The sequence below is a fragment of the Dipodomys merriami genome, unplaced genomic scaffold (assembly GCF_024711535.1).
Source record: "Dipodomys merriami isolate MVZ:Mamm:240054 unplaced genomic scaffold, mDipMer1.0.p SCAF_696, whole genome shotgun sequence".
Classification (NCBI taxonomy): Eukaryota; Metazoa; Chordata; class Mammalia; order Rodentia; family Heteromyidae; genus Dipodomys; species Dipodomys merriami.
Window position 1 is genome coordinate 468,276 of NW_027206286.1, and position 24,871 is coordinate 493,146.

Here is a 24,871-nt window from a genome sequence, read left to right on the forward strand (position 1 = left end):
ACACACAAACCGAATTGTAGCACCGTGAAACTTTACGGGTCGAGTGATGATAGGAAGGGGTTTGAAAGTTATCTTTTTTTTTTTTTTTGGGTCCGGTCATGGGGCCTGAACTCTGGGCCTGGGCACTGTCCCTCAGCTCTTCAGCTCAAAGCTAGCGCTCTACCACTTGAGCCACAGCGCCACTTCCGGCTTTTTTCTTTTTTGCTTATGTGGTGCTGAGGAATCGAACCCAGGGCCTCAGGCATGCAAGGCAAGCGCTTTAACCACTGAGCCACCTTCCCAGCCCTGAAAGTTATCTTTGAGAGAATGAAACAGACAGGAAGGTAACCCCTCCTTGTCCTTCCCTAGGGCAGCTGTATTCTGACTGCCACGGGGTAGGCCTTCCCTAGCATAGCCACGTGCTGTATTACGCTCTTTCCCTTGTCTCTCCTGACTGTGATTTTGCTTTCAGCCAAGAATCTGAAATACCTTCTCAGTAAGGGATAAAGTTCAAGGGATATTTTCCCACAGACAGCAACTCATGAGAGGAGGAGTGGCGCTCTCGCTGTGGCTTTGTAAGTAAAAGAAAACAAAAGGGACAGTTCTTGTTGACAAAATTGGATCCACTGATTGGTACCTTTAAGATAAAAACGTGGACACATTGTCTGCTAAAAGATCTTTTGTTACTGATGGTAGACTTGAGAGGCTACCTTTGAGCTGTGGTTTGGAAACAAATGTTTGGAAACTCAGAACAGTATTTAAAGTCCAAACAGAGCTAGGACATTCAGACTGTGATTACATAGACATGGGGCCTTTCCATGTGTGAATTCAGACAGTCAGGCTGTGATTGCATAGATACAGGGCCTTTCCGTGTGTGAATTCAGTCAGTCAGGCTGTGATTGCATAGACACGGGGCCTTTCCGTGTGTGAATTCAGACAGTCAGGCTGTGATTGCATAGACACGGGGCCTTTCCGTGTGTGAATTCGGAGCTTTGGGTTTGTCCTTTGCAGAAGGCCCTTTTCAGTGATTGCTCATGTGGATGGAGATGGGCGGAGTGGGAGTAGACGGATGGCGCCTTAGAAGGTGCTTTCTATTATGGGGTGGCTCAGCCTCCCCTCGCGGTACCCCAACTCTAAGAACATGTCCTGTGCACGGGGGTGTGTCTAGGACCCGTCCTCAGCAAGCCCCAAGTGCATGAAGTCATCCTGCTTTTTTTAGCTTGAACCATAAGCTCACCAGTGACCCATATCCCGCTTTGGCTTGGTGACTAGGAACAACTGGATGTAGTCCTTATACAAAGAAATAAGAACTGCGACTGAATGCTTGGGATCTTATGCTTATAGATCTTATGCAAAGTACATTTTGGCTGCCTACCTTGGATGAGAGATGATTTATATGGGGAAGAGCGATAAACTCTTCTCCTTTTTCCCTTGTAGATGTACATGGGATATAAGTAATGCATGTGCTCGATTCATATCTCTCTGAGAAACAAAAAAAGAAACTGGACTTAATTTGCAACTGCAGAGATGTGGGGTGAGGAAGATGATAACCCCCAAATTGCTGACCCTTTGGTACCAGGTTTCGTTTACTTCTTTATCTGGAACATGTGAAAGAGCAAGGCAAAATAAAGGACAGTTTTTTCTAAAGGAGCTAGTTACATTTGTTACACAAGCCTGGCACCTGAGGTTCACACCTATACATCCTAGCCACTTGGGAGGTTGAGGTTGGAAGGGCTGTAGAGTGAAGTCAGCACTGTCTTAGAAGTTTATGAGTCTCCACTTGGTCCCTAGCTGGGTACAGTGGCATCTGCCTAACTATTAGGAGTCTGAGAGAAGGAGGAGGGTTGCAGGCCATCCTGGGAGGGAAAGCTGGTAAGACTTCATCTCAACGGAAGAACTTAGGTTACAGAGTTGTATGTCATGTTGGAAAGTGGAAAAATAAGAGGATTGTGGTTCAGGATTACCCTGGCCAGCAGCAGTGGGATCTTTTCTCAAAAATAAATAAGACAGTGGGGCTGTGGCTCAAGTGGCAAAGCACCAGCCTTGAGTAGAAAGAACTAAGGAACAGTGCCTGGGGCCTCTGTTTAAACCCTTCACACTTTTTAAAGCTTAATACTTACTACATCTTTTTTTTAGCATAATGTCACCAAGGTTCATTTTGTTGTAGCAAGTATCAGAATTTCCTTACTGTTTAAGGTTAAATGATTATTCATTGTATGTACTCCTGTCCCTCTTTAAACTTTTCTTTATGGCTCACCTCTCTCTCTCTCTCTCTCTCTCTCTCTCTCTCTCTCTCTCTCTCTCTCTCTCTCTCTCTCTCTCTCTCTCTCTCTCTCTCACACACACACACACACACACACACACACACACACACACAAAACTGAAATGATGTGTTTTTGTTGTTGTGGTTGTTGGTTGTGGGGCTTGAACCCAGGGCCTGGGTGCTGTCCCTCAGCTCTTCAGCTCAAGGCAAGTGCTCTACCACTTGAGACACAGCACCACTTCCAGTTTTCTGAGGGTACATTGGAGATCAGAGTCTCACGGACTTTCCTGCCTGGGCTGGCTTTGAACTGTGATCCTCAGATCTCAGCGTCCTGAGTAGCTAGGATGACAGGTGCGAGTCACCAGTGCCCAGCTAAAATGATGTTTTTAAGCATATATTTCATGTAAAATATATGATTGAGATAAATGTGTCAACCCCAAATGACTCTTCCTATAGGCGAGAGACCCTCTGCACCGGGAAGCCTTCCTCCCATCCCTGCTCCCTGACACCACCTCTTGTTCTCATTTGAAAGTCGGCTCCCTTTATCCAGCACAGATGGCACCCAACCACAGCGTGAAAACAACAGCTTTCTGTTACAATCACAGTGAAAGTCCTTCCATCGTTCGAGGCCGGGGCTTTTCTCTGCTGTCTGTGGCTTGTCCTGTCCTCCCCTCTCACTGCGCCGGCCCTCAGCTCTCAGACACTCGCAGCTCATCTCTGCGTCTGACTCCCCAAGAGGTAGGTTGGCTCGCTCCCTTGCCTGGAACACTCTTTCTCTGCGCATCAGGGACGACCATTAAGTCACATTTTTGTTTGTTTGTTTTCATATTCACGGTCGTGTTCCAAGTGGCTCAGTCAATAAACAGTTAATGAGACAGTCTTCCCCCAGGCTCTCTTGGTAAGGCTCCTGAGGCAGAGCTCTGACTTGTGACTTGTGTCTGACTTGGGTTGTGTCTCCTCTCATGGCCTGGCTCGTGGCCTCCAGTATGGAGTGGTGCTGTAATAAATGAAAATGGGATTGGTAGGCGTAGTTGGTGTGTGTCTTTCCCACCGAGAGGCTCAGCGGCCTCCCAGGCAGGGCAAGAGCAGCTCTTCTCCCAGAGGGGCAGGCATTGGGCCCAGTGGGCCTGCGGCCAGCCTGGCCACCTGAAAACTCCCGGTCAACAGGCCGCACTTGACTCTGCAACGGAATGCTTCTGACCTCCTAGAACAGCAGCTGACCTGGCACCACTCACCTAATCGCAGTAGAACACTGTTCTGTGGAACTAACTCTCGATTTAGGTAATCACTTCAGATTTATTAAGAGGCGAAGACATTTCAAAGACCAGGCAGATGTTCAGGTGATAAGATTTAAACATTCCAGACTTGCCTCTCTCTTTCTCCCCTCTCTTCCTCCATCTTCTCTTTTTCCTCTCTCCCCTTTCCCCTCTCTGTTTTCTCTCCTCTCCTCTCTTCTCCCTCCCTTCCTCATGGGTAAGTATTCTCTGTATTGTCCAAAGCCTAGTTGATCTCCATATTTGGACATCTGGAATGGGCGCTGGGGCATGGTCTCTTCTCCTGGTGTCTGTGGGGAGCTGTAGTTCCCAATTAGCCACGGCTGCCTGTATCCAGCAAGGGGCTGTATCTTCCCAGGAGGACCTTGAAAACAGGACACATGTACAGAGTGTGCACACTGGGGTGGAAGGGGTTAACAGCAGGCATGCTTTGTGTTTCCAGTTCTGGTTTTAAGCAAGGCAGAAGGCTCGGTCTTCTACCCTGTAAATTGGGAATAATTACCTCTCTTCCTAGCTGCCAGATTGTTTTTTGTTTGGGTGGGGTAATGAGCCAGTATCCATTTGGTGCTTTGAGTTCATTCCAGCAAGGAGTGCTTTATAAATACAAATTATTATCTCTAAAGAGGAAATATTAATTTTGATTGCCTAATCTCTTTCATAAACCAACTTTTTGCCTATTGCATCAAGATGTTAACTCCTCATGACTGCCACCCACCCTGCGTTTAAGTGGTTTTCCTGCCTCTCATTCTATCCTCTGTCATCATCTCTAGTGGACTAGGTTGTGGCTCCAACACTGTCCCTTCCTTCTCCACGACCTCTGTGGAAGGGGCCAGGGCCACTGCAGCAGGAGAGGGGCGTGAAGATCTCAGTGAGAATCCCCTGTCGGAGGCACAGAAATGGAGGGACAGAGGGTGCACAAATGCAGCAGTGGTCCTCACTGGACGCTATGTTGAAAATGAACTACACAGGGCTGGGAAGGTGGCTCAGTGGTAGAGTGCTCGCCTCGCATGCATGAGGCCCTGGGTTTGATTCCTCAGCACTACATGAGCAGAAAAAGCTGGAAGTGGCGCTGTGGTTCAAGTGGTAGAGTGCTAGCCTTGAGCTGAAGAGCTGAGGGACAGTGTCCAGGCCCAGAGTTCAGGCCCCATGAGAAAGAAAGAAAGAAAGAAAGAAAGAAAGAAAGAAAGAAAGAAAGAAAGAAAGAAAGAAAGAAAGAAAGAAAGAAAGAAAGAAAGAGAGAAAAGAGAGAGAGAGAAAGAAAGAAAGAGAGAAAGAGAGAAAGAGAGAAAAGAGAGAGAGAAAGAAAGAAAGAGAGAGGGAAGGAGGGAGGGAAGGAGGGAGGGAGAAAGGAAGGAAGGAAGGAGGGAGGGAAGGAGGGAGGGAGAAAGGAAGGAAGGAAGGAAGGAAGGAAGGAAGGAAGGAAGGAAGGAAGGAAGGAAGGAAATGAACTCTACAACTCATGGGTGGGGATCAGAGAGAAAAACTGGGAGAGAGCCAGGGAAAGGGTGACATCGTCCAAAAAGAAATTTGAGATCACAATCTACTGTAGGATGTGTTACAAAGTACTGCACCAAGATTAGCTGTCCTAAGAGGCAATATCATGTAGTAGTTAATAACAGGGACTTTAATAGTCAGACGCCTTAGATTGGAATTCCAACCAGATTAGCTATGAAATTTGCTCAACTTACTTAGCCTGTGTATGCTTTAGTGATATTATTCTTAAGCTGGGGTAATAAGGATCGAATGAGACAATGTAGTGATTGGACCCAGCACAGAGCCTAGTACACTCTCACTGCTCAATAAATGCAGTTATAGGTATGGCTGTCATTGCAATGTTGATTGTGTGTGTGTGTGTGTGTGTGTGTTGTGTGTGTGTGTTGTGTGTCTGTGTGTGTGTCTGTGTGTACGCGCGCGCCAGTCCTGGGGCTTGATCTCAGGGCCACTGTCCCTGAGCCTTTTTTTTTTTTTTTTTCTGAAGGCTAGCACTCTACCACTTAAGCCATAGTTCTATCTCTGTCTTTTGTAGTTAATTGGAGACAAGAGACCCTGGACTGCTAGGCACTGCTGGATCACGACTCTAAGCGTAGCTACTCAAGAGGCTGAGATCTGAGGATCACGCTTTAAAGTCAGCCTAGGCAGAAAAGTCCCTGTGAGACTCTTATCTCCAATAAACTATCCCCCCACTACCCTCCCCCACAAAAAAGCGCCGGAAGTGGCGCTGTGGCTCAAGGGGTAGAGCATTAGCCTTGAGCACAAAAAGGCTCAGGGACAGCACCCAGGCCCTGAGTTCAAGCCCCAAGACTGGCTAAAAAAAGTCACTGACAAGGTCCAACAGGTGAGAATGTTCTCACAGAATGTTCTCTTAGGTATGAAAATAGAGTTTCTGGGACCAAGGAGCAGTTGGTAAAAAATCATAATGGCAAAAGCCAAAGACAGCGCTGGGAAGGGAGGAAGAGACACGCATTTCCATTTCCCGGCTGTAATAACACGATGGTGTCAGTCCTGGGCTGTGTACACAGGACTTTCCTTGTTTGCTGTGGTAACACGGGATTCCTGTTTTTCTCCCTGTATTCTTTCTGGTTCCTTCCATTCTGGCTGTCAGAGAGGAGAATGCTGAGCTCACCCACTCATCCTTGCTGCCCAGTAGCTGCTCTTTGTCTGAAGGGTCAGGGGAAGGGTGTGGCAAGCCACTGCCCTGCCACATTTCAGAACCAGATGTACCGAACCCACTGCTCAGCAGGATGCAGACCAATCAGGAGGGGTGGTGCTTGCGTGCCTGCCGGGCGTGACAGTCTTGCCCAGAGAACTTTCCATGGGCAAGTCTGCGTGTGCTGGAGGCAGCTTCTTCCTCTGGAGGCCAGGGCCCAGTGGAGGCAGTGGATGGACAGGCTCTCTGGTACTGCTCTGTGCATCTGAGCATGTCTCCAAGAAGGACGTGGGGCGTCGGGACTTTGGCAAAGCCAATGGCACAGCCAGGCTTGTTGGTGCCAGATTCGTGTGGGAGGCCCAGGTAGGAAGATCGCTGAGGAATACCACTGTCCAGGCTGGTGAAGGAGTGGGGGAAAGGCTAGGGGTATGACTGGCAGAGCACCTGCCTAGCAAGTTCAAAACCAGTACCACCCAAAGCAAAAGCAGACAAACAAGTGAACCCGACAGTTACTGTGGCATCCCACTCTGTCCTGATCAGTTGTAAAACCACACAGCCCCGGGGTGTCATTCACTCAGACTTCATAGGTGGGCTCCAGTGGAGTCGCTCTTACCTTGGGAAGGTGATCTCTCCAGCATGCTGGCTTGCAGGGAAAGAGGGGCTTTATATAATTGGGCCTCCTATTTATGTTTCCCTCCCTCCATATCTGGGATAACAGGAACTTATTACCTTCTCAGATTGTCCTGTTGAGATGCTATCCTGAAGTTGTCCCTCACCGGCAAACTCTATCTCAGTGTCTTGAGTAGATAGCATTACAGTGACAAGCCACCTCATGTCATTCTTATTGTTCCGGAAGCAGCTGCCAAGTGGGGCCTCAGTTTTCTTAACTGTATTATAAGGCTCCTTCCAATTCCAAAATTCTTTGACTAAGAGTAACTGAGTTGATTGGATTGTTTCTTGGGAAATAAGGAAGGTCACTGCAAATCAAGTGTAGGCAGGAAGGCAGGCTGGAGTAGCAATATTAGGAAACTCTTCTAGGTGCGTCTCCTTCCCAGGGGCTAGTTGGGAGCTCAGCGTCTTTTCAACTCCCACCCATCTCGCTCAGTTCCACCTTCAGTGAGGTGCCCAAATATCGAGACTGAGTATCACCGAGCAGCTCCGCAGAGGAAACCCCTCCGCAGCGCTGGGTGCTGGCGGGCTGTACCATGCTGAACAGCACAGGATGCAGAAAGGAGCGAGACCCCCTTCTCTCCCTTTAGGAAGAGCATAGATCAATGTGGGGGCAGGGGTGACAAAATTAACCAAAGGAAACATGGACCTTGGGAAGGACCCACGGGAGAGGCAATTAAAAGCAAAGCGCACTCAGGCCTTAGAGGAAGGAGTGATCAGCTTGAATCGGGCAAGATCAGGAAAGACGTGGAGGTTGATGCCTTCTATGATAATTATCTTACTTATTGGCTTGATTATCTATTTGTGGGGTATAACTATTAGTTATCCCAAACACAGTCTCTCTGTCTGTTATTCAGTGTTTCTGGAGAGTATAGTTTTACTCACCAGCCTCTTGGCTGGTGAGAAATGGCCTTAGGAGGGACTCTCCTTATTAAAGGGAGCTCTCCAGTCACTTTCAAGGTAGATGAAGAAAAGTTATCAACGATTTTTTTTTCTGTTTTTGGCTTTGTGGTGTTGGGATCCAATAGTCCTGGGAAACCTCAGTTTTGTTTGAGTTTTGCTATTAAAACGTTTTGAGCTTGGGTAGAGTTTCTGAGCTTTATTTTCTCATAGTAAGTAGGGATAATAATAATTATTATAATTGCAAAAGCACCCTGTGGAACAAGTGGTATGTATTAGTTAACAAGACTCTGATGCTAGGATGCCCAGCTTCAAGTTCTTTCACGCTATGAACATGTGTGTGATCTCGGGCAAATTGCTTAATGATGTCTCTGTATCTCAGTTCCTTCATCTACAAAGTATGATACCAGGACCTCTGTCATAGGGTTGCTGAGGATTGAAATGAGGTAAATTCTTAGCACTTGCAGGATGATTATGGTGATGGTAATACATATAGAAGCAGAGCTCTTTGATAAAGAAGTAGAATTTGGCTGCATCTGTTTGGGGAGGAGAAAACAAGGGTGTGGATTTATGCCTTCGGCTGTGAGTCTAGGCTTTTAAGAAGAGCTACACAGCTAATAAAAGGCATAGTATATTAAAAAGACAGTAAGGAGCAGGAAGAACTGTACCTCCACCTCCAAGTTCTTGAATCTTACTTTCTGATCTCAAGTCCATGCAAAGGTCAGAGATGGCCACATCTGTGGTTAGCCTGGCCTGTCTTGCTGTCTCCATGTTGGTTTTACACTTCAGGCCAGTTAATACAGGGAGGAAAAGATGTGTTTGTGCATATTTTTATTTTATTTTATTTTTTTGGGTCCGTTTGTGGGTCCTGAACTCTGGGCCTGGGCGCTGTCCCTCAACTCTTCAGCTCAAGGCTAGCACTCTACCCCTTGAGCCACAGCGCCACTTCCAGCTTTTTTCTTTTTTGCTTATGTTGTGCTGAGGAGTCGAACCCAGGGCCTAATGCATGCAAGGCAAGCGCTCTACCACTGAGCCACCTTCCCAGCCCCTTCAGCATATTTTTAAACTGATAGTTAATTTCAAAAGTTAAATGCCATGTAAGTGACAGAGGTCTGGAGCCTGGGAGGCCTGCTCCTTGATGGTGCTTTCCACCGCAGCTACATTTATTTCTTTGGCTTTTATCTGTCCTAAGGTTCACTTGTGGAATGATCTGTTGCCTGAGGAACATTGCCACAGATGTTTTCGAACTGGGGGTTCTGGCTAGTGGGCGGGGTTTGAGAGAAGCTGTAGGTGATGTTCATTCCCCTGAAATCTGGAATCGCTGGGAGGCCTGGGGAACCATAGATAAAGACACCTTTGACATTTTCATGGAAAAGTGGGGAGTTGGACTCTAGGTCTGAAAGTAAGATTCCAGAAGCTATAGATGGACTAAGATTCTTAGTTGTTCTTCAATATATAACTAGTTATCATCCTGAGCTGAGACTTAAAAGGGTTCAGTGCTCTGTCACAGCTTTCTTCTGCCTCTCAAAGCAGCGTTGGGTATAAGTGATGACATTCGTGTCTTCAGAGAAGACTGAGGCACAGAGAACTTGGGTGGCTGTATAGCGATCACTTGACGATGACAGAAAAGGAGCCAGGATTCTAACCATTGGTCTGCTTTCCAGTCTAGGCTTCTTTTGCTATGGAAGCAGCAGTAGCAGCAGCAGCCTTCAGGTGGTATCCTGACTCCTCACCCTGCCACCTGGGAGGAGAAATACCAAGTTCCAGAGCTTGGGCTGGGTTAGGGGCTCATTTGCTTTACAATGAAACAAATCAATTAATATATTAATCAGGCTCCAGACTTATTAACTGGCAAGGCCTGACCTATTTCTACTCCTTGCTTTATCCCAAAATAAGTAGCTGAGAGGAGGGTAGGTGCTTTCTCAGCTTGCAGTCATGGATTCTGAGTTGGGAAGAAAGCTGTCTGGTTAGAAATAGGTAGTGTATAGTGTCTCCTCTTGCACAGGTAGAATGAAATGGCTTCAAGATCTCTTTTTCTAAGTTGTGAAGCAAATTTCTGTCAAGGTTTTGTTTTTTCCAGGGCTGTCCTGACATCTCCCGGATAAAAGTGGAATTGCAAGGGATTTGCTGGGGCTACGGCGGCCGGGTTTCTGCGGCTGCGGGTTGGTGCGGGATGGTGGTGCAGCCCCGCCCTGCCTAGGGCACCCAGGCGCATCTCCTGCTGCTCTCGGCCCTCCTGACTCTTCAAGGCAGAGTTCTAACGTCAGCTCCCATCACTATGTCAGTAACAAGCTTCACTGTACACTGCCCGAGTCAGGCTGATGGAACATTCTGGCAACCTCAGTCCAAGCCTGACTCACACTTTCCAGGCACTCTGCTTTGCTTCTGGAGTTTCCTGTGGAAAAGGGCCTAGGGTGGGGCACCTCACACGGCCGCTGGGATGCTGGGGGGGGGGGGGGGTAGGGTTGGTTTTGGTTTTGTCAGTCCTGGGGCTTGAACTCAGGGCCTGGGCTTGAGCCACGGCGCCACTTCCGGTTTTCTGGTGGTTCATTGGAGATCAGTCTCACGGGCCTTCCTGCTCGGGCTGGCTTTGAACCGCGATCCTCCGATCTCGGCCTGAGTGGCCGGGTGCCTTTCTGGGCTCTCTTCCTGACGTCCTCGTAGCCACCACTCCCGCAGAAGCGCGGAAGGGAGCCCCGCTACCGAAGCCTCCCGCGTCCCGGCCAGAACCGCGCTGTCTCAGGCCCACGGTCTCCCCGCCGCGATTTCCCACTCCAAACCTGGAGCGCCGGCGCGTTTCAACCAGGAGGTGACGGGTCATGCGCGCGGCATGCTGGGAGTTGTAGTCCGACCTGCGCCATCCCTTTCTAGAGAGCGGCGAGACCTCGGAGAGCTTGGAACTACAAATCCCAGAAGGCCGACGGTCCTGGACGCACAACTGCCCGCTGGCACGTTGAGGTTTCCCAAGGCTGTGACGGGTCTTGCGAGCGGCATGCTGGGAGCTGTAGTCCAACCAGCTCCATCGCCCTTCTAGAGAACGGCCAGCACGAGTGCCGGGAACTGCAACTCCCAGAGGCCCCGGCGTCCGCACACCTGGCTGGGGGCGGAGGCGACTCCGCAGGTGGCACAGCGGGAGAGGGTACTCTGGGGTTGCCGGCCTCGGCGATCCCGCGGATCCAAGTGCGAACCCGGCTTCGCTTTCAGTCCGGCCCCGGGGGCGACGGGAGGCGCCGAGCTCCGGCCGGCCATGAAGAGCGACGCGTCGACCTCCGCCGCCGCCCTCAAGGGGGCCGGGGCGCCGGGGCGGAGCGGCGAGCCTCGGCGGGAAGCCGCGGCCCCGGCGCCGCCGCGGCTGCTGCTGGAGGAGGCGAGCGACCTGCTGGTGGTGCACCTGGACTTCGGCGCGGCGCTGGAGGCCTGCGAGCGGGCCCTGCGCGGCCTGCCCCCCGCGGGCGGCCCGGCCCCGGCCGCGTACGTGCCGGGACCCCGCCGCCGGGCGCGCTCGTGGGTCGGGGGGAGGGCCGCGGGGCGCGGGGGCGCCGGCCGGGGCCGCGGCTCTGCCCGCTGAAGGCTTTTCTTTCCGTCTGTCTGGAGGCATCTTGGATAGATGGTTCTAGAAGCGTGGTTCCCAGCCCATTCCTTCGCGGGTGCTCACACCCCCTTCCGCCCCATTGCCTGTCAAGCCGTATTCCCCCTGCGCGTTGAGATGCACTTGGGGCCATAGCCGACGTGCATCTAAGAGGCTTCCAGGATTGGTTGATGGGTTGATTTTTATGTTTGGTCAGCCCCAGGGCTTGAACTCGGGGCCTGGGCGCTGTCCCTCGGCTCAAGGCTGGCGCTCGACCACTTGAGCCACATATATGGCACCACTTCCGGTCTTCTGGTGGTTCCTGGGAGATGAGAGTCTCACTGACTTTCCCGCCGGGGCTGGCTTTGAACCACGACCCTCAGCGCTCAGCCTCCTGAGTAGCTGGGACGACAGGCGGGAGCTTCCAGGAATGTGAGGGTGGGAAAGGACAGCCTGTGGGGCACCTTTCAAGGCCACATACAGGGGGGAGGGTCGCGAAGTTAGCTGTCCCGTCATCCAGGTAGCTGGAGCACAGTCCCGGGTGGCGTGGGCATGGAGATCGGGGACCGCTTCTAAACCCGAGTTGGTCTTTCTGCTGGCAGCTCCATGGAGGTAAAATGCTCCCTGTGTGTTGTGGGAATCCAGGCTCTGGCAGAAATGGATCGGTGGCGAGAGGTGCTCTCCTGGGTCCTTCAGTATTACCTGGTTCCCGATCTACCCCCCAAAGTCTTGGAACTGTGGTAGGTCTTTATTGCTCAGTTGGGATCAGTGCAGGAGCGGAGTTGTCCTGTCTTCTCCCGAGTCAGCCTTCCTCTTTTCCTGTCCCATACCAGTTCCCTCCAAAAGCTAGTATCTCCCTGCCCCCTACCCCTCCCTATCCCACCTTTCCATGGTGAAGGGTTAGATAGGAGAAGCAAAGGGGTTATGGGAATGAGCCCACCGCGGAGCACTGACTCTTCCTTTTGGGGGATTGCATTTTATTTGGGGATGCAGCATTCTTTTATACAGCAAAATGCAAGAACCCGGAGTTGTGCTGGATGTGGTCTGTGCCTGGCTCCAGCACTCAGACAACCAAGGCCTTCCGGAATATAGAGCTGTGGCTGAGCTGCATTTGCGCCGCGTGCTGCTGCCCCTGGGCCGCATGTCGGAGGCTGAGGAATTCGTGATGGGCTCCAGAGCCTTCGGAGAGGAGCAGCAGGAAGAAGTACTCCAGGCTGTGCATGCAGCAAAGCTACAGCTCAAAGAGAAGCTCTCCGGCACCCTGGAGGCCCAGAAGCTGAACCAGGAAGGTGGGCATGTATGGCTCTGTGACAGCGTAGAGGGGACTCACCTGCTTTCCCTGCACCTTAGGTCCTTTGTAACTTTGTAAGAGCTTGAGAGTGAGCCCTTATATAGAATATAGATAACTACGTTAAAGAATAGAAACCTGATGAGCTGCTTCACAAAACCAAGCCAGACCCTCTGAAGTCAGGATGGGAGGGGAGTCTCCTGGAGACATGTTGCTGGGTCTCCTGAAAGTCACCTTCCTTTTTTTTTTTAAATCGGTTATGGGGCTTGAACTCTGGGCCTGGGCGCTGTCCCTGAGCTCTTGAGCTCAAGGCTAGCACTCTACCACTTGAGCCACAGCGCCTCAGTTTTCTGGTGATTCATTGGAGATAAGAGTCTCACGGCCTTTCCTGCCCAGGCTGGCTTCGAACCTCGATCTTCAGATCTCAGCCTCCTGAGTAGTTAGGATTACAGGTGTGAGCCACCAGCACCCAGCATATCCCTGCTTTTGTTTTTTTAAACCTTTAAGAAAAATCTGTTAGCTTATGCCAGTTGCTGGTGGCTCATGCCTGTAATCCTAGGTATTTGGTAAACTGAGATATGAGGATTGTGATTTGAAGCCAGCCTGGGCAGGAAACTCTGTGAGACTCTTACCTCCAGTAAACTACCAAAAAGCTAGAGGTGGAGCTGTAGCTTAAATGGTAGAATGCTAGTCTTGAGCACAAAACTCAAGGATAGTGCCCAGACCCTGAGTTAAGTCCTAGGACACACACACACACACACACACACACACACACTGCACACACACACACACACACACACACACACACACACACACACTGAGTTAAGTCCTAGGACACACACACACACACACTCTGTCAGCTTAATTAAAAGACTACCATCTGGTTCTCTGAAGTATCTTTCCCTGGGTGCTTAAGAGCATGAACTGGCTGAGGTAGCAGTGTTTTCTCTGCAAGCAGGTTGTTGGCGTCAAGGGTCACCAGGTCTGCCAGATCCACTGCCTTGGTCTCTTTAGTAGGGAGGATAGCACGAGGGGTTTCATGTCAAGTCCTGGTTGTTCTGTTAGGACTGGGACTCCTTGTTCTTCAGTGTGAGTGTTCACCTTGATAGCCACAAGCTAAGATATTTGAATTCTTCACCATATGTTTTTAGGCACCTGCATTCCCGTGCGTGGCTCGAAGTTACTCTCTGTGGGGGCTACGGGCCAGGATACAGAGACGGTTAAAAATAACGAGGCTTTTAAAAGGGTCACAAATATGCCAGGCCTACCCAGCCAAGTAGGTGTCTGCACGTGAAAACATGGTGATACAACATGCCCTCATAATGTTTCTGGAGGACTAGGATGTAGATCAGTGGTAGATCAATTTCCCAGCACACATAAGGTTCCAAGTTTGATCCCCAGCACTCCCCCCTCCCCAGCTTTAGAGGTTTTGAAATTTCCCTTTGAACTACCTCATGAGCTTTGTGAGAAAATTATCCTCATTACTTTTTACTATGTGTGTTGGTATTGGGGCTTGAACTCAGCCTGGGTGCTGTCTTTTAGCTCTTTCATTCAAGGCTGGCTCTCTACCACTTCACCATCACATTTTTTGGTGGTTAACTAGTGATAGAAGTCTTACGGACTTTTCTGCTCCAGCTGGCTTAAATCCACCATCCTGAGACCTTAACCTCCTGGTGTTCTAGAGAGAGCGTTATAGGTGTGAGCCACTGGCGCCCAGCTCTTTGTGATCAGTTCTTGTAATCTGTCTCAAAGCTGAGACCCAGGAAGTCTGACTCTGCTGACCACCCTGACATTACATTCTGTGCCCTGACCAGGGTCATTCTCCCATAAGTTCCTATCACTACTGACGTTGCTTCGTCAGCTTTGGGACTCTGCAGTGAGCCGCCTCCTTTCTCTGCCCTTGAAGAAGAGCCTCCTGGCTGCCCTGATTCTCTGTCTCTTGGTGGTGAGGTTTGACCCAGGTGAGTAGTGGGGCCTGAGGAGCAGGAGCCGCCCCACACACTCACCTGCATGCTGGGGGGCTATCTCCCGTGACACTGCTTCCTGAGCCCCCCCTGGAAAGAGAGCAGTACCCAGCCAGTGCTGATGCAGTCATTTCAGTACCTGCTCTGTCCAGGCATAAAGTCTACCTAGAACTCAGGGTCAAAACATGTTCATCCAAGGGAAGCGGGGATATTGTCCACAGAGAAATGTCCTCTTCACCTGACTTACTGAACTGTAACTCCTCTGTACACCACTTAAAAAAATTTTTCATCATAATGTCTGAAAAAAAGTCCAAGTGTTAATATTTAACAAAACATGGAATTGTAAATGAAATTCTCACACATTGTAGAACATGTGGGAAACAGGGGAGTGTGAAGAAGAAAGCAGACCCCTGTGAGCAGCATAGCTGTGGCCACCTGTACATCAGTCACCTGTAAGCCGCGTGGCTCCTGGGCCCTGAGTTCAAGTTCCATGACCAAAAAGGAAATTTAAAATTGAAAAAAAAAATATGTGGACCCTTTTCCAGTAAAATTAAGGCCTGCAATTCAAGTGGAGAAAGTATTTCCTAGAGAAAGTGAAATTCCTTATTGAAGAGGACGCAAATACCCAAAGTGTCCACGTGTGTTGTGAAAGCCCAGGGGTGGGCGGGGCACCCACTGCTGTCTCCTTTTCCCCACAGCTTCTCCTTCTTCCCTGCCCTTCCTCTACCAGCTGGCTCAGCTCTACCGCCGGATCAGGAAGCTCACCCTCGCGCATCTCCACCCACTCGCCCTCCGTGACTAAGTGGTCTTCCCCAGCTGGCCTGGCCTCCTCCAGTACAGAACAGCCGGTCAGGCTCCTGGTCTGGCTCCTGTAGCCACGCGGCCCCCTGGGAATGAGCCTGGCTCATGCTGGAGAGAGCAACTGAGCCAGGAGGCCTCTCCTGTGGCTCTGAGCCCTCCTCTCCGCACCTCACAGCTGGCCTTGGGGGCAACGTGGGAATAGAGGAGCTGGAGCCCCCCACAGCACCGCTGATACCAGTGGACATCAGGAAAGGAGGGAGGGGTTTGGGAGCTGGGAGTTTGTCCCAGGAACATTCCATTTCTTTGGCAAGGGCAAGTGTTGACTTTCAAGGTCAGGGTGTTGATGGAACTGGAAGTTCAGAAAAATGACCTTTGGCCTTTCACTTCTCCGAAAAACTTATTTCTGAAATTCCCCCAAGGGCAGCACCCTAATTAGTGTAGAAGTCAGAAGAACCTTGTCTCCTACGCCTCTCTGCATAGAAGTAAGCATTTACTGTCCCATCCCCCCTCAGCGAGCCTGAGCCTCCCGCTGCTGAAGGCAGTCACCACCCACCGCTCAGAACCACCCAGGTGACCATGGGGCAAAGCCAGCCAGGCCTTTTATGATTGCAAAAGTGATCTTGGTCTTTGGCTGTTTTCCAGCCTGCTCGCAGCCTGTTGTGTGGCACTGTCTGCCACTCGGTCCGACGATACGCCTGCCTGCCCTGCAAACTTTGTTTTCCAGGTACCCTTGTCTCCTTGGTCCACACTGGAGCAGGTGTCTCCTTCCTACATCCTGTGCCCTGCTTCTGTTCTATTACTTGTATAATGTACAGGCTTTCTGTTCTTTTTTTTTTTGTCGGTCGTGGGGCTTGAACTCTGGGCCTGGGCGCTGTCCCTCAGCTCTTCAGCTCAAGGCGAGTGCTCTACCACTTGAGCTACAGCGCCACTTCTGGTTTTTCTGGTGGTTTATTGGAGATAGGAGTCTCACAGTCTTTCCTGCCCGGGCTGGCTTTGAACCGCGATCCTCAGATCTCGGCCTCCTGAGTAGCTAGGATTACAGGCGTGAGCCACCAGCGCCCAGCAGGCTTTCTGCTCTTATGGCCATGAAAAGTAGGCCAGCTTCAGAAGCCGATGAGCTGAAAATGGAACTGGGTAATCAGGTGAGCGGGCAGGGCAGTGTGGGGCCTTGAGCTCAGGGGAGAGGAGCTGGAACATGCTAGTGTTTCTCCTAGAGATGGCCACAGGATCTTCTGTGTGTCCTTACAAGTGGATGCAGAGTTCACTGTTACCAAGGTGATGGAAGGCCTCCATTCAACAGGAATCTGTCAAGGCCAAACAAGCCACCCATGCTGGGGCTGGCATGGATGCCAGGAAAGTGGGGTTGATTTCAGGGATTGGAAGTTTACTTCTATTTAGAAAAAGGAAACTACAGCATTAAGACTTACAGCTTGGTCCGACTAAATAGGAAATTTGTGTTTTTGTTTGTTTAGTTTTTAGTGGTTTTTAGTTTTTTTTTTTTTTGGGGGGGGGGTCCAGTTGTGGGGCCTGAACTCTGGGCCTGGGCACTGTCCTTCAGCTCTTAAGCTCAAGGCTAGTGCTCTACCACTTGAGCCATAGCGCCACTTCCGGCTTTTTTCTTTTTGCTTATGTGGTGCTGAGGAATCGAACCCAGGGCCTCAGGCATGCAAGGCAAGCGCTCTACCACTGAGCCACCTTCCCAGCCCGAGACATTCTGTAATTGTAAACTATCACTGGATTCCAAAGACTAAGACCAAAAACAGCGAGGGAGGGGAACTGGGTCGTTTTTATATTGACTTCATGTTGAAATGATACTTTGGACACATGATAAAAATCTACCCCAACTCATTTCATCTACTGTGTGTGAGGCTGCTAGGGTGTTTGAGGTATCCCCTCGTCCCTCGGTGTCCCCCTGTCCCTCGGTGTCCCTCAGTGTCCCCCTCGTCCCTCGGTGTCCCCCTGTCCCTCAGTGTCCCCCTCGTCCCTCGGTGTCCCCCTGTCCCTCAGTGTCCCCCTCGTCCCTCGGTGTCCCTCGGTGTCCCCCTGTCCCTCAGTGTCCCTCGGTGTCCCCCTGTCCCTCGGTGTCCCCCTGTCCCTCAGTGTCCCTCGGTGTCCCCCCGTCCCTCGGTGTCCCTCGGTGTCCCCCCGTCCCTCGATGTCCCCCTGTCCCTCGGTGTCCCCCCGTCCCTCGGTGTCCCCCCGTCCCTCGGTGTCCCCCTGTCCCTCGGTGTCCCTCGGTGTCCCCCCGTCCCTCGGTGTCCCTCGGTGTTCCCCCGTCCCTCGGTGTCCCCCCGTCCCTCGGTGTCCCCCTGTCCCTCAGTGTCCCTCGGTGTCCCCCCGTCCCTCGGTGTCCCTCGGTGTCCCCCCGTCCCTCGATGTCCCCCTGTCCCTCGGTGTCCCCCCGTCCCTCGGTGTCCCTCGGTGTCCCCCTGTCCCTCCGTGTCCCCGGGCCCACCCACCCCGCCCCGCGTCGCTTCCGCCCCTCCTGCCGCGGTCACCTGGCCTGACAGCCCAGGCGCAAGAGAGAGACTGACTGCCTTCGGTTCGTCCGCCAGTCGGTCTGTCCATCTGGCGCGCGGTGCGCAGCGGGGAGCGGGGTGCCGGTGCTCGCGGCCAGGCCGGGCGATCGCGGCGCCTGCCGGAGCTCTGGTGCCTGGAGCGCGGCGGCCCCGGACCCGCGGCGGCGGCGACGACGACGACGACTCCTTCGCCACCTTCTTCAGTGAGACGGCGGCCGGAGGCGCGGGCCCCGGGCCGGCCTGGTGGGCCTGGCGGGACCCCCCCACCCCACGGGGCCCGGCGGGACCCCCCCACCCCACGGGGCCCGGCGGGACCCCCCCACCCCACGGGGCCTGGCGGGACACCCTCACCCCACGGGGCCCGGCGGGACACCCCCCACCCCACGGGGCCTGGCAGGACCCCCCACGGGGCCTGGCGGGGACCCCCCCCACCCCACGGGGCCTGGCGGGACCCCCCCACCCCACGGGGCCTGGACTCTGGGCCTGGGCGCTGACCCCAGCTCTTCAGCTCGAGGCCAGCGCTCTGCCCCTGAGCCACCTTCCCAAGCCAAGATCTCTTGAAAGCCTCTCCACTAAGACCTGGATCCTAGCTTTACTAAAAGGCAGCGTAACCAAAGAGGACACTCCTAGCAGAGAAGCAGGAAGGAGCCGGGCCTCTGCGCCTCTTCACGCTTATCTGCAATCATAGATATGTCAAAACCACCTCCAAGATACAGACACGGGCTCTCTTCCTCTCTATTTTTTTGGTGATTCTGTCTTCTTTCCTTTATATATGGTGTGTTTTTGGGGGGTGGAGGGTGAAAAAGTGCAGCCGTGGAACTCCCGGACATGGCTGAAAGTGAAGTTGTAGGTGGAGACAGTGGGAGGGACTGGGAGAGAATGGGGGAACAGAAGACTCTGACTCATGCCATTGTAATCTCTGTACATTACCTTTATAATAACAGTAAAGTTACTTAACTTTTTTAAAGTAAAGGAACTTAAAAAAATAAAATCTCACCCCAGAATATGCCTAGGAACTCAGCTGTAGGGTGTGTGCTTAGTATGTCTAATTCAGGACATGTTGACATATTGAGATGGAGATGAGGTAGGACACTAGAAGTCTTGGGATTTAGGCAGATCACCCTGAATCTCTCTCCATATATTCCTGGAACATTTGGACACAGATAAAATTGGGTTAAATTACTGGAATCCAATATAAGCTTGCAGCATGAAAGAAAAAAAAATAAAGAAAAGGAGTCACGGTACAGGGAAGGAGAGAAAATCAGCTTTGGCATTTGGTATGCTTTTGTCATCCTGAGGCTACTGGCTTTTCCATCCCCAAACTCTGGTCAGTCAGTGCTAGAGTTACTCCGGAGGTCTCTTAGCCTTTTGAAGATTTAGTCAGTGGCGTTTCAGAGTCACAAACTAGAACTATGGTCATCTCAGCGGGAGGAAAACTTCTACCCCAGAAACCAGGTGGTAAGGCCTACTAATGATGCCCTCTCTTGGTAGATGAAGTCCGAGCAGGAAGCTATCACCAGCTCTTCCATCCAGAGCAGCTGATCACAGGAAAGGAGGATGCAGCTAACAATTACGCCTGTGGCCACTACACAGTGGGCAAGGAGGGTATTGATTTGGTGCTGGACCGTATTCGGAAGCTTGTAAGTCTCAGCAAGGCTGGGGGTTGGTGGGCAAGGCTACAGTGCACAGAACTGGCCTAATCCCCCCCCCCTTTTTTTTTTGCCAGTCCTGGGGCTTGAACTCAGGGCCTGGACACTGTTCCTGAGCTGCTTTGGCACTCTACCTACCACTTCAGCCATCACACCACTTCAGGCTTGTGTGTGTGTGTGTGTGTGTGTGTGTGTGTGTGTGTGTGTGTGTGTGTGTGTGTGTGTGTGTGTGTGTGTGTGTGTGTGTGTGTGTGTGTGTGTGTGTGTGTGTGTGTGTGTGTGTGTGTATATGTGGCACTGAGGAATTGAACCCAGGGCTTCACGCATGCCAGGCAAGCACTCTGCCACTAAGCCACATTCCCAGCCCCAAAACCTCTTTTTTTTTTTTTAATCTTTGATTTTTGAAGTAAAACACAAGATTGGACTTGATGGTTTCTTTTTAATTATTATTATTTTTTTTTCTTTTTAATTATTAAGAAAAAAATTAACCTGAGTGGTTAGGATGAAAAATGTTCTGAATATTCACTTTCTCCATTTGAGGGGATGGGGTCATCAGTCTCAAAGGTGGGATGTGTGGAATTACTGGGTTGAATGATCATGGGGTGAATTCTGTGATTCCATGAGTTCTCTTAATTCTGATAGAATCAACAGTGAGTACTCACTACACATTAGATCCTTGCTCAGGTTGTGCTGTGTCATTTAACGATCACAGTAACCTAGGAAAAGCTTTTCATCGTTCCCAGGTTAACCAAGAGAAAGCTGAAGTTTGGAGGTGTTAATAACTCGCTTTGATGTTTATAACTGGAGAGTTGATGGGTGGCATGGTTGACTGGAATGTGGTCTTTACACCACATATGTGAAAGATACTGTTAGGCCTTGCCAGAAAGCCACGCAGATATCCAGGCACAAAGAAAAGTTTATTGCCAGCCAAGGGACTGGCAAGACTCCTTCTCACAAGAGAGAAGTGCCGGCCATTGTTTGAGGAGACCTATATAACCTACGAGGCCAGGAGGCGGAGACCCTGGTGTGGACGTGAGGACAGGGGGCTTCCTCATGGCGGGCGAGGGTGGATGGCTGCTGCCCAGACTCGAAGGTCCCTCTAAGGGATCTTGTGGCCTTGTATGGCTGTAACTCCCAAAGGAGGGCCAGCTCAAGGTGAAGTGGGGAGGAGGCCTCTACCCAACGGGCCTGGTGTTGCCTGGGAGAGGAGTGTGCTAAGCTATGGGAAAGGAGCTTACCGGACTAACAAACATCGTGATCACTTTGCGCCCCGTAAACATGCACACCTTGTGATTCCCTGACTCTGTTTACATTGTTGTAACTGTACTCTGAGCCGCCTTCCAAAGTTGGCTTGAGACACATAGATCATTCATTCCCGTAGACTCTGTCACAAGGACAGGGATAACGGGTCGGAGCACCAAGTGGGTACAGTCCCTGGCTCCATCACACTGTGCTCTGAATCGTCCCGGTTTAGCAACGTTTCTAAGCTGAAACCTTCCTGCCATCCCTCTTTCAATATAAAAAAAAAATTTCCCCTTGTGTTTTCCTCATTTCGTCGAGGCTTGGAAAGGGTAATAGTGTCCTCTTGGGGGATTCTTAGAAACTCAATTTTGTGATTTTTTTTTCTTTGTTCTTTCCAGACAGATGCTTGCTCTGGCTTGCAGGGCTTTCTGATCTTCCATAGTTTTGGGGGCGGCCCTGGCTCCGGCTTCACTTCTCTGCTGATGGAACGTCTCTCCCTTGACTATGGCAAGAAGTCTAAGCTGGAGTTTGCCATCTACCCGGCTCCTCAGGTCTCCACAGCGGTGGTGGAGCCCTACTCCATCCTGACCACCCACACCACCCTGGAGCACTCGGATGTGCTTTCATGGTGGACAATGAGGCCATCTACGACATCTGCTGCAGGAACCTGGACATCGAACAGCCCACCTACACCAACCTCAACCGGCTCATCAGCCAGATCGTCTCCTCCATCACGGCCTCGCTCCGGTTCGAAGGGGCCCTCAATGTGGACCTCACCGAGTCCCAAACAAATCTGGTGCCCTATCCCCGCATCCACTTCCTGCTGGTCACCTATGCGCCCATCATCTCGGCTGAGAAAGCCTACCACGAACAGCTTTCCGTGGCTGAAATCACCAACTCCTGCTTTGAGCCCAACAGCCAGATGGTGGAGCGCGACCCAGGCACGGAAAGTGCATGGCCTGCTGCGTGCTCACCGGCGACGTGGGCGTCGCCATCACTGTCATCAAGTGCATGGCCTGCTGCATGCTCACCGGGCAACGTGTTGCCCAAGGACGCGAACGTCACCATCGCTGCCATCAAGACCAAGAAGACCATCCAGTTTGTCGCCTGGTGTCCCACAGGCTTCAAGGTGAGCGGTGATGACCCAGGGAAGCAGAGGGTGCCGAGGACAGGGAGAATGAGATCTCAGGAGCCGCGGGCTTACCCCACACGTAATATTCTTTACTTGGCTTCAGTTGAGACACAAATGGTGTTGAAGTTTGGTTTGCTTAAACCGTTTTAGGACATACATGAGTTTGTCTGGCATGGTTGACTCACACCTGTCATCCTAACTGCTCAGGAGGCTGAAATCTGAGGATCTCAGTTCAAAGCCACCCCAGCTGGACAAAAAGCTGCTTATTGATAAGTAGCTAGCAAAAAGCTAGTATTGAATGTGTGACTCAAATAGTAGAGTACCAGCTGTGAGCCGAAAAAGAGAGTGAGGAGGCCAGAGTTCAAGCCCAGTATCTGCACCAAAAACCAGAAAACAAACGAATGAAAGAGGAGACGCATGAGTTTGGTGCTGTTTCAAACTGATCAGACATTTTTGTTTGTTTTTAAACTGAAATAGTGAGGCCACATTCTTTTAGGGTTCATGATTCAGATCAATTTGCTTCGTTAGTTTTAGAGGACTCTGCATTTCCCAGAAGCACCATTTCCCAGTGGCTAACATAAATGCCCTCCTTAGATAACCTTCTGAGAGATTAATTTATTGCTCTGGAATATCCCTGACTTTCCATATTGCAACATAAGTAAGAGAAACTTGGGATGAACATATGGGAAAGAATAAACTTCAAGCGAGGCTCACGCTTGTAACCCTAGCTATTCAGAGGTGGGATCTGGGGATCATGGTTCAAAGCCAGCCTGAGCAGAAAAGTCCATGAGGTTCTTAAGTGACCACCAAAAAGCTGGTAGTGGAGCTGTGGGTGCAGGTAGTAGCATACCAGCCTTGAGCAAAGCAGCTAAAGAACAAGAAAACCAAAACCCAAAAACACAACAACACCAGCAAAACTTCATAACAACTTTAATTCTATAAATTATTCTGTCTTTAAAAGATAAAAGCTTTTTTTTTTCCAGTCCTGAGATTTGAACTTAGGCCCTGAGTGCCGCTCCTGAGTTTTTTGCTCAGGGCTAGCATTCTCCCACTTGAGCCACAGCTCTACTTTTGGTATTTTGCTGGTTAATTGGAGATAAGCATGCCACAGACTTTCCTTCTTGGGTTGGCTTTGAATCAGTATCCTCAGCTCTCAGACTCCTGAGTAGCTAGCAATACAGGTGTGAGCCACCAGGACCCAGCCTCAGTAACCATAATGGATACCTTCCTATTATAGGAACTTTCATTTGTCTACTTGCTGTTTTGCAGTAGCATTTCTTCTTGTCACTAGATCTTATTTTTCTGTTTTAGATTCCCCTGCCCTTCAATTTGCCCATCCCCAGCGCCATTTGCTTTTATTTTCTCCTTAGCACCGCCCTTTCTTCCAGCCACCAGATTCCCATTCTCCCATTCACCTCACAATTCCATTCCATACCCAGCGCCAGGCCTTGCTGGCACAGGTGTTACTGAGTCCTCTGGCTGACGAGCATGTTCTTCCGTTGTGCCGACTCTTTCTCTGATCTATAGATTCCCATTCGACCTAGCCAGAGTCCAGAGGGCCGTGTGCACGCTAAGCACCACCACCGCCATCGCAGGAGCCCGGGCCCGCCCTGACCGTAAGTCTGACCTAAGGTACGCCAAGCGGGCTTTTGTGCATTGGTATGTGGGAGAGGGAATGGACGAAGGAGAGTTTCCTGAGGCTAGAGAAGAAGGACAAGAAGAAGTGGGGACTGATTCAAAAATGAAGGGAGGAATTTTAAATAAACTTGACCCTTGACTGTGTCTCTATATTTACCCCACTCCACCCCACCAGCTCCTGGCAATGATGCCCTTCTTAAAAATGAGAAACAGGCTGGCTGAGCCCGGCCCCCCTCCCTCCCCAGCCCCAGCTGAGCCCGGCCCCCCTCCCTCCCCAGCCCCAGCTGAGCCCGGCCCCCCTCCCCCCCAGCCCCAGCTGAGCCCGGCCCCCCTCCCTCCCCAGCCCCAGCTGAGCCCGGCCCCCCTCCCCCCCAGCCCCAGCTGAGCCCGGCCCCCCTCCCCCCCAGCCCCAGCTGAGCCCGGCCCCCCTCCCCCCCAGCCCCAGCTGAGCCCGGCCCCCCTCCCCCCCAGCCCCAGCTGAGCCCGACCCTACTCCCTCCCACTCCCCCCCAGCTGAGCCCGGCCCCCCTCCCCCCCAGCCCCAGCTGAGCCCGGCCCTACTCCCTCCCACTCCCCCCCAGCTGAGCCGGAGCGCGGGCTCGGTCCTGGATCGCGGGTCCGGGAGCAGCGCCTCCAGTCCCGGCAGCGCGGCCTGCCCGGCCGGCCTCGATGACCCGGGTCCAGGGGCGCTCGCCCCCTTCCACAGGGGAGGGGCTCGGCCAGACTTCCGGGAACAGCGGCGCTGCCCGGAGCGGCCTCAGACGCGGGTCACGGCCCCGCCCTCCGCGCAGCCAGCCCCGCCCTCCGTGCAGCCAGCCCCGCCCTCCGTGCGGCCCGGCCCCGCCCCCGCCCTCCGGCCCCGCCCTCCGCGCAGCCAGCCCCGCCCTCCGGCCCCGCCCCGCCCTCCGTGCGGCCCGGCCCCGCCCTCCGGCCCCGCCCTCCGTGCAGCCAGCCCCGCCCCCGCCCCGCCCCCCGTGCGGCCCGGCCCCGCTCCCCGCCCCGCCCCCCGTGCGGCCCGGCCCCGCCCCCTCTATCTGGCCCCGCCCTTGCCCTCCGTGCAGCCAGCCCCGCCCTCCGGCCCCGCCCTCCGTGCAGCCAGCCCCGCCCCCGCCCTTGCCCTCCGTGCGGCCCGGCCCCGCTCCCCGCCCCGCCCCCCGTGCGGCCCGGCCCCGCCCCCTCAATCTGGCCCCGCCCTTGCCCCGCCCCCGCCCTCCGTGCGGCCCGGCCCCGCCCCCCGCCCAGGCGCCAGCAGGGCCCGGTCTGAGTTTCGCTTTCCTTTCAGAGGAAACCGAAAGCGTGGTGTAGGGGGCGGGGCCGGGGCCGGGGCGGGCGGGGCCG

General features: G+C 52.4%; 2 protein-coding genes across 3 annotated transcripts; both read left to right on the forward strand.

Moving 5' to 3' along the window:
* The first annotated feature begins 10,826 nt into the window (after window positions 1–10,826).
* Window positions 10,827–17,323, forward strand: LOC138816398 (peroxisome assembly protein 26-like). Of its 2 annotated transcripts, XM_070006119.1 has the most exons (5): window positions 10,827–11,203; window positions 11,903–12,040; window positions 12,294–12,589; window positions 14,403–14,549; window positions 15,251–17,322. In XM_070006119.1, exons 1-5 carry the CDS (start codon window positions 10,980–10,982, stop codon window positions 15,352–15,354), a joined length of 909 nt encoding a protein of 302 aa, XP_069862220.1. In that variant the 5' UTR covers window positions 10,827–10,979; the 3' UTR covers window positions 15,355–17,322. The 2 variants fall into 2 exon arrangements, with proteins under 2 accessions (XP_069862220.1, XP_069862221.1); XM_070006120.1 differs by lacking the exon at window positions 14,403–14,549 and having other exon boundaries at window positions 15,251–17,323.
* On the forward strand, window positions 16,439–23,584 carry LOC138816402 (tubulin alpha-8 chain-like). Its single transcript, XM_070006128.1, is given in 6 exon segments — window positions 16,439–16,495; window positions 17,940–18,115; window positions 19,359–19,512; window positions 21,162–21,375; window positions 21,378–21,892; window positions 23,423–23,584. Coding segments are annotated over 6 exon segments (1,203 nt in total). The 3' UTR covers window positions 23,510–23,584.
* Window positions 23,585–24,871: the final 1,287 nt, after the last annotated feature.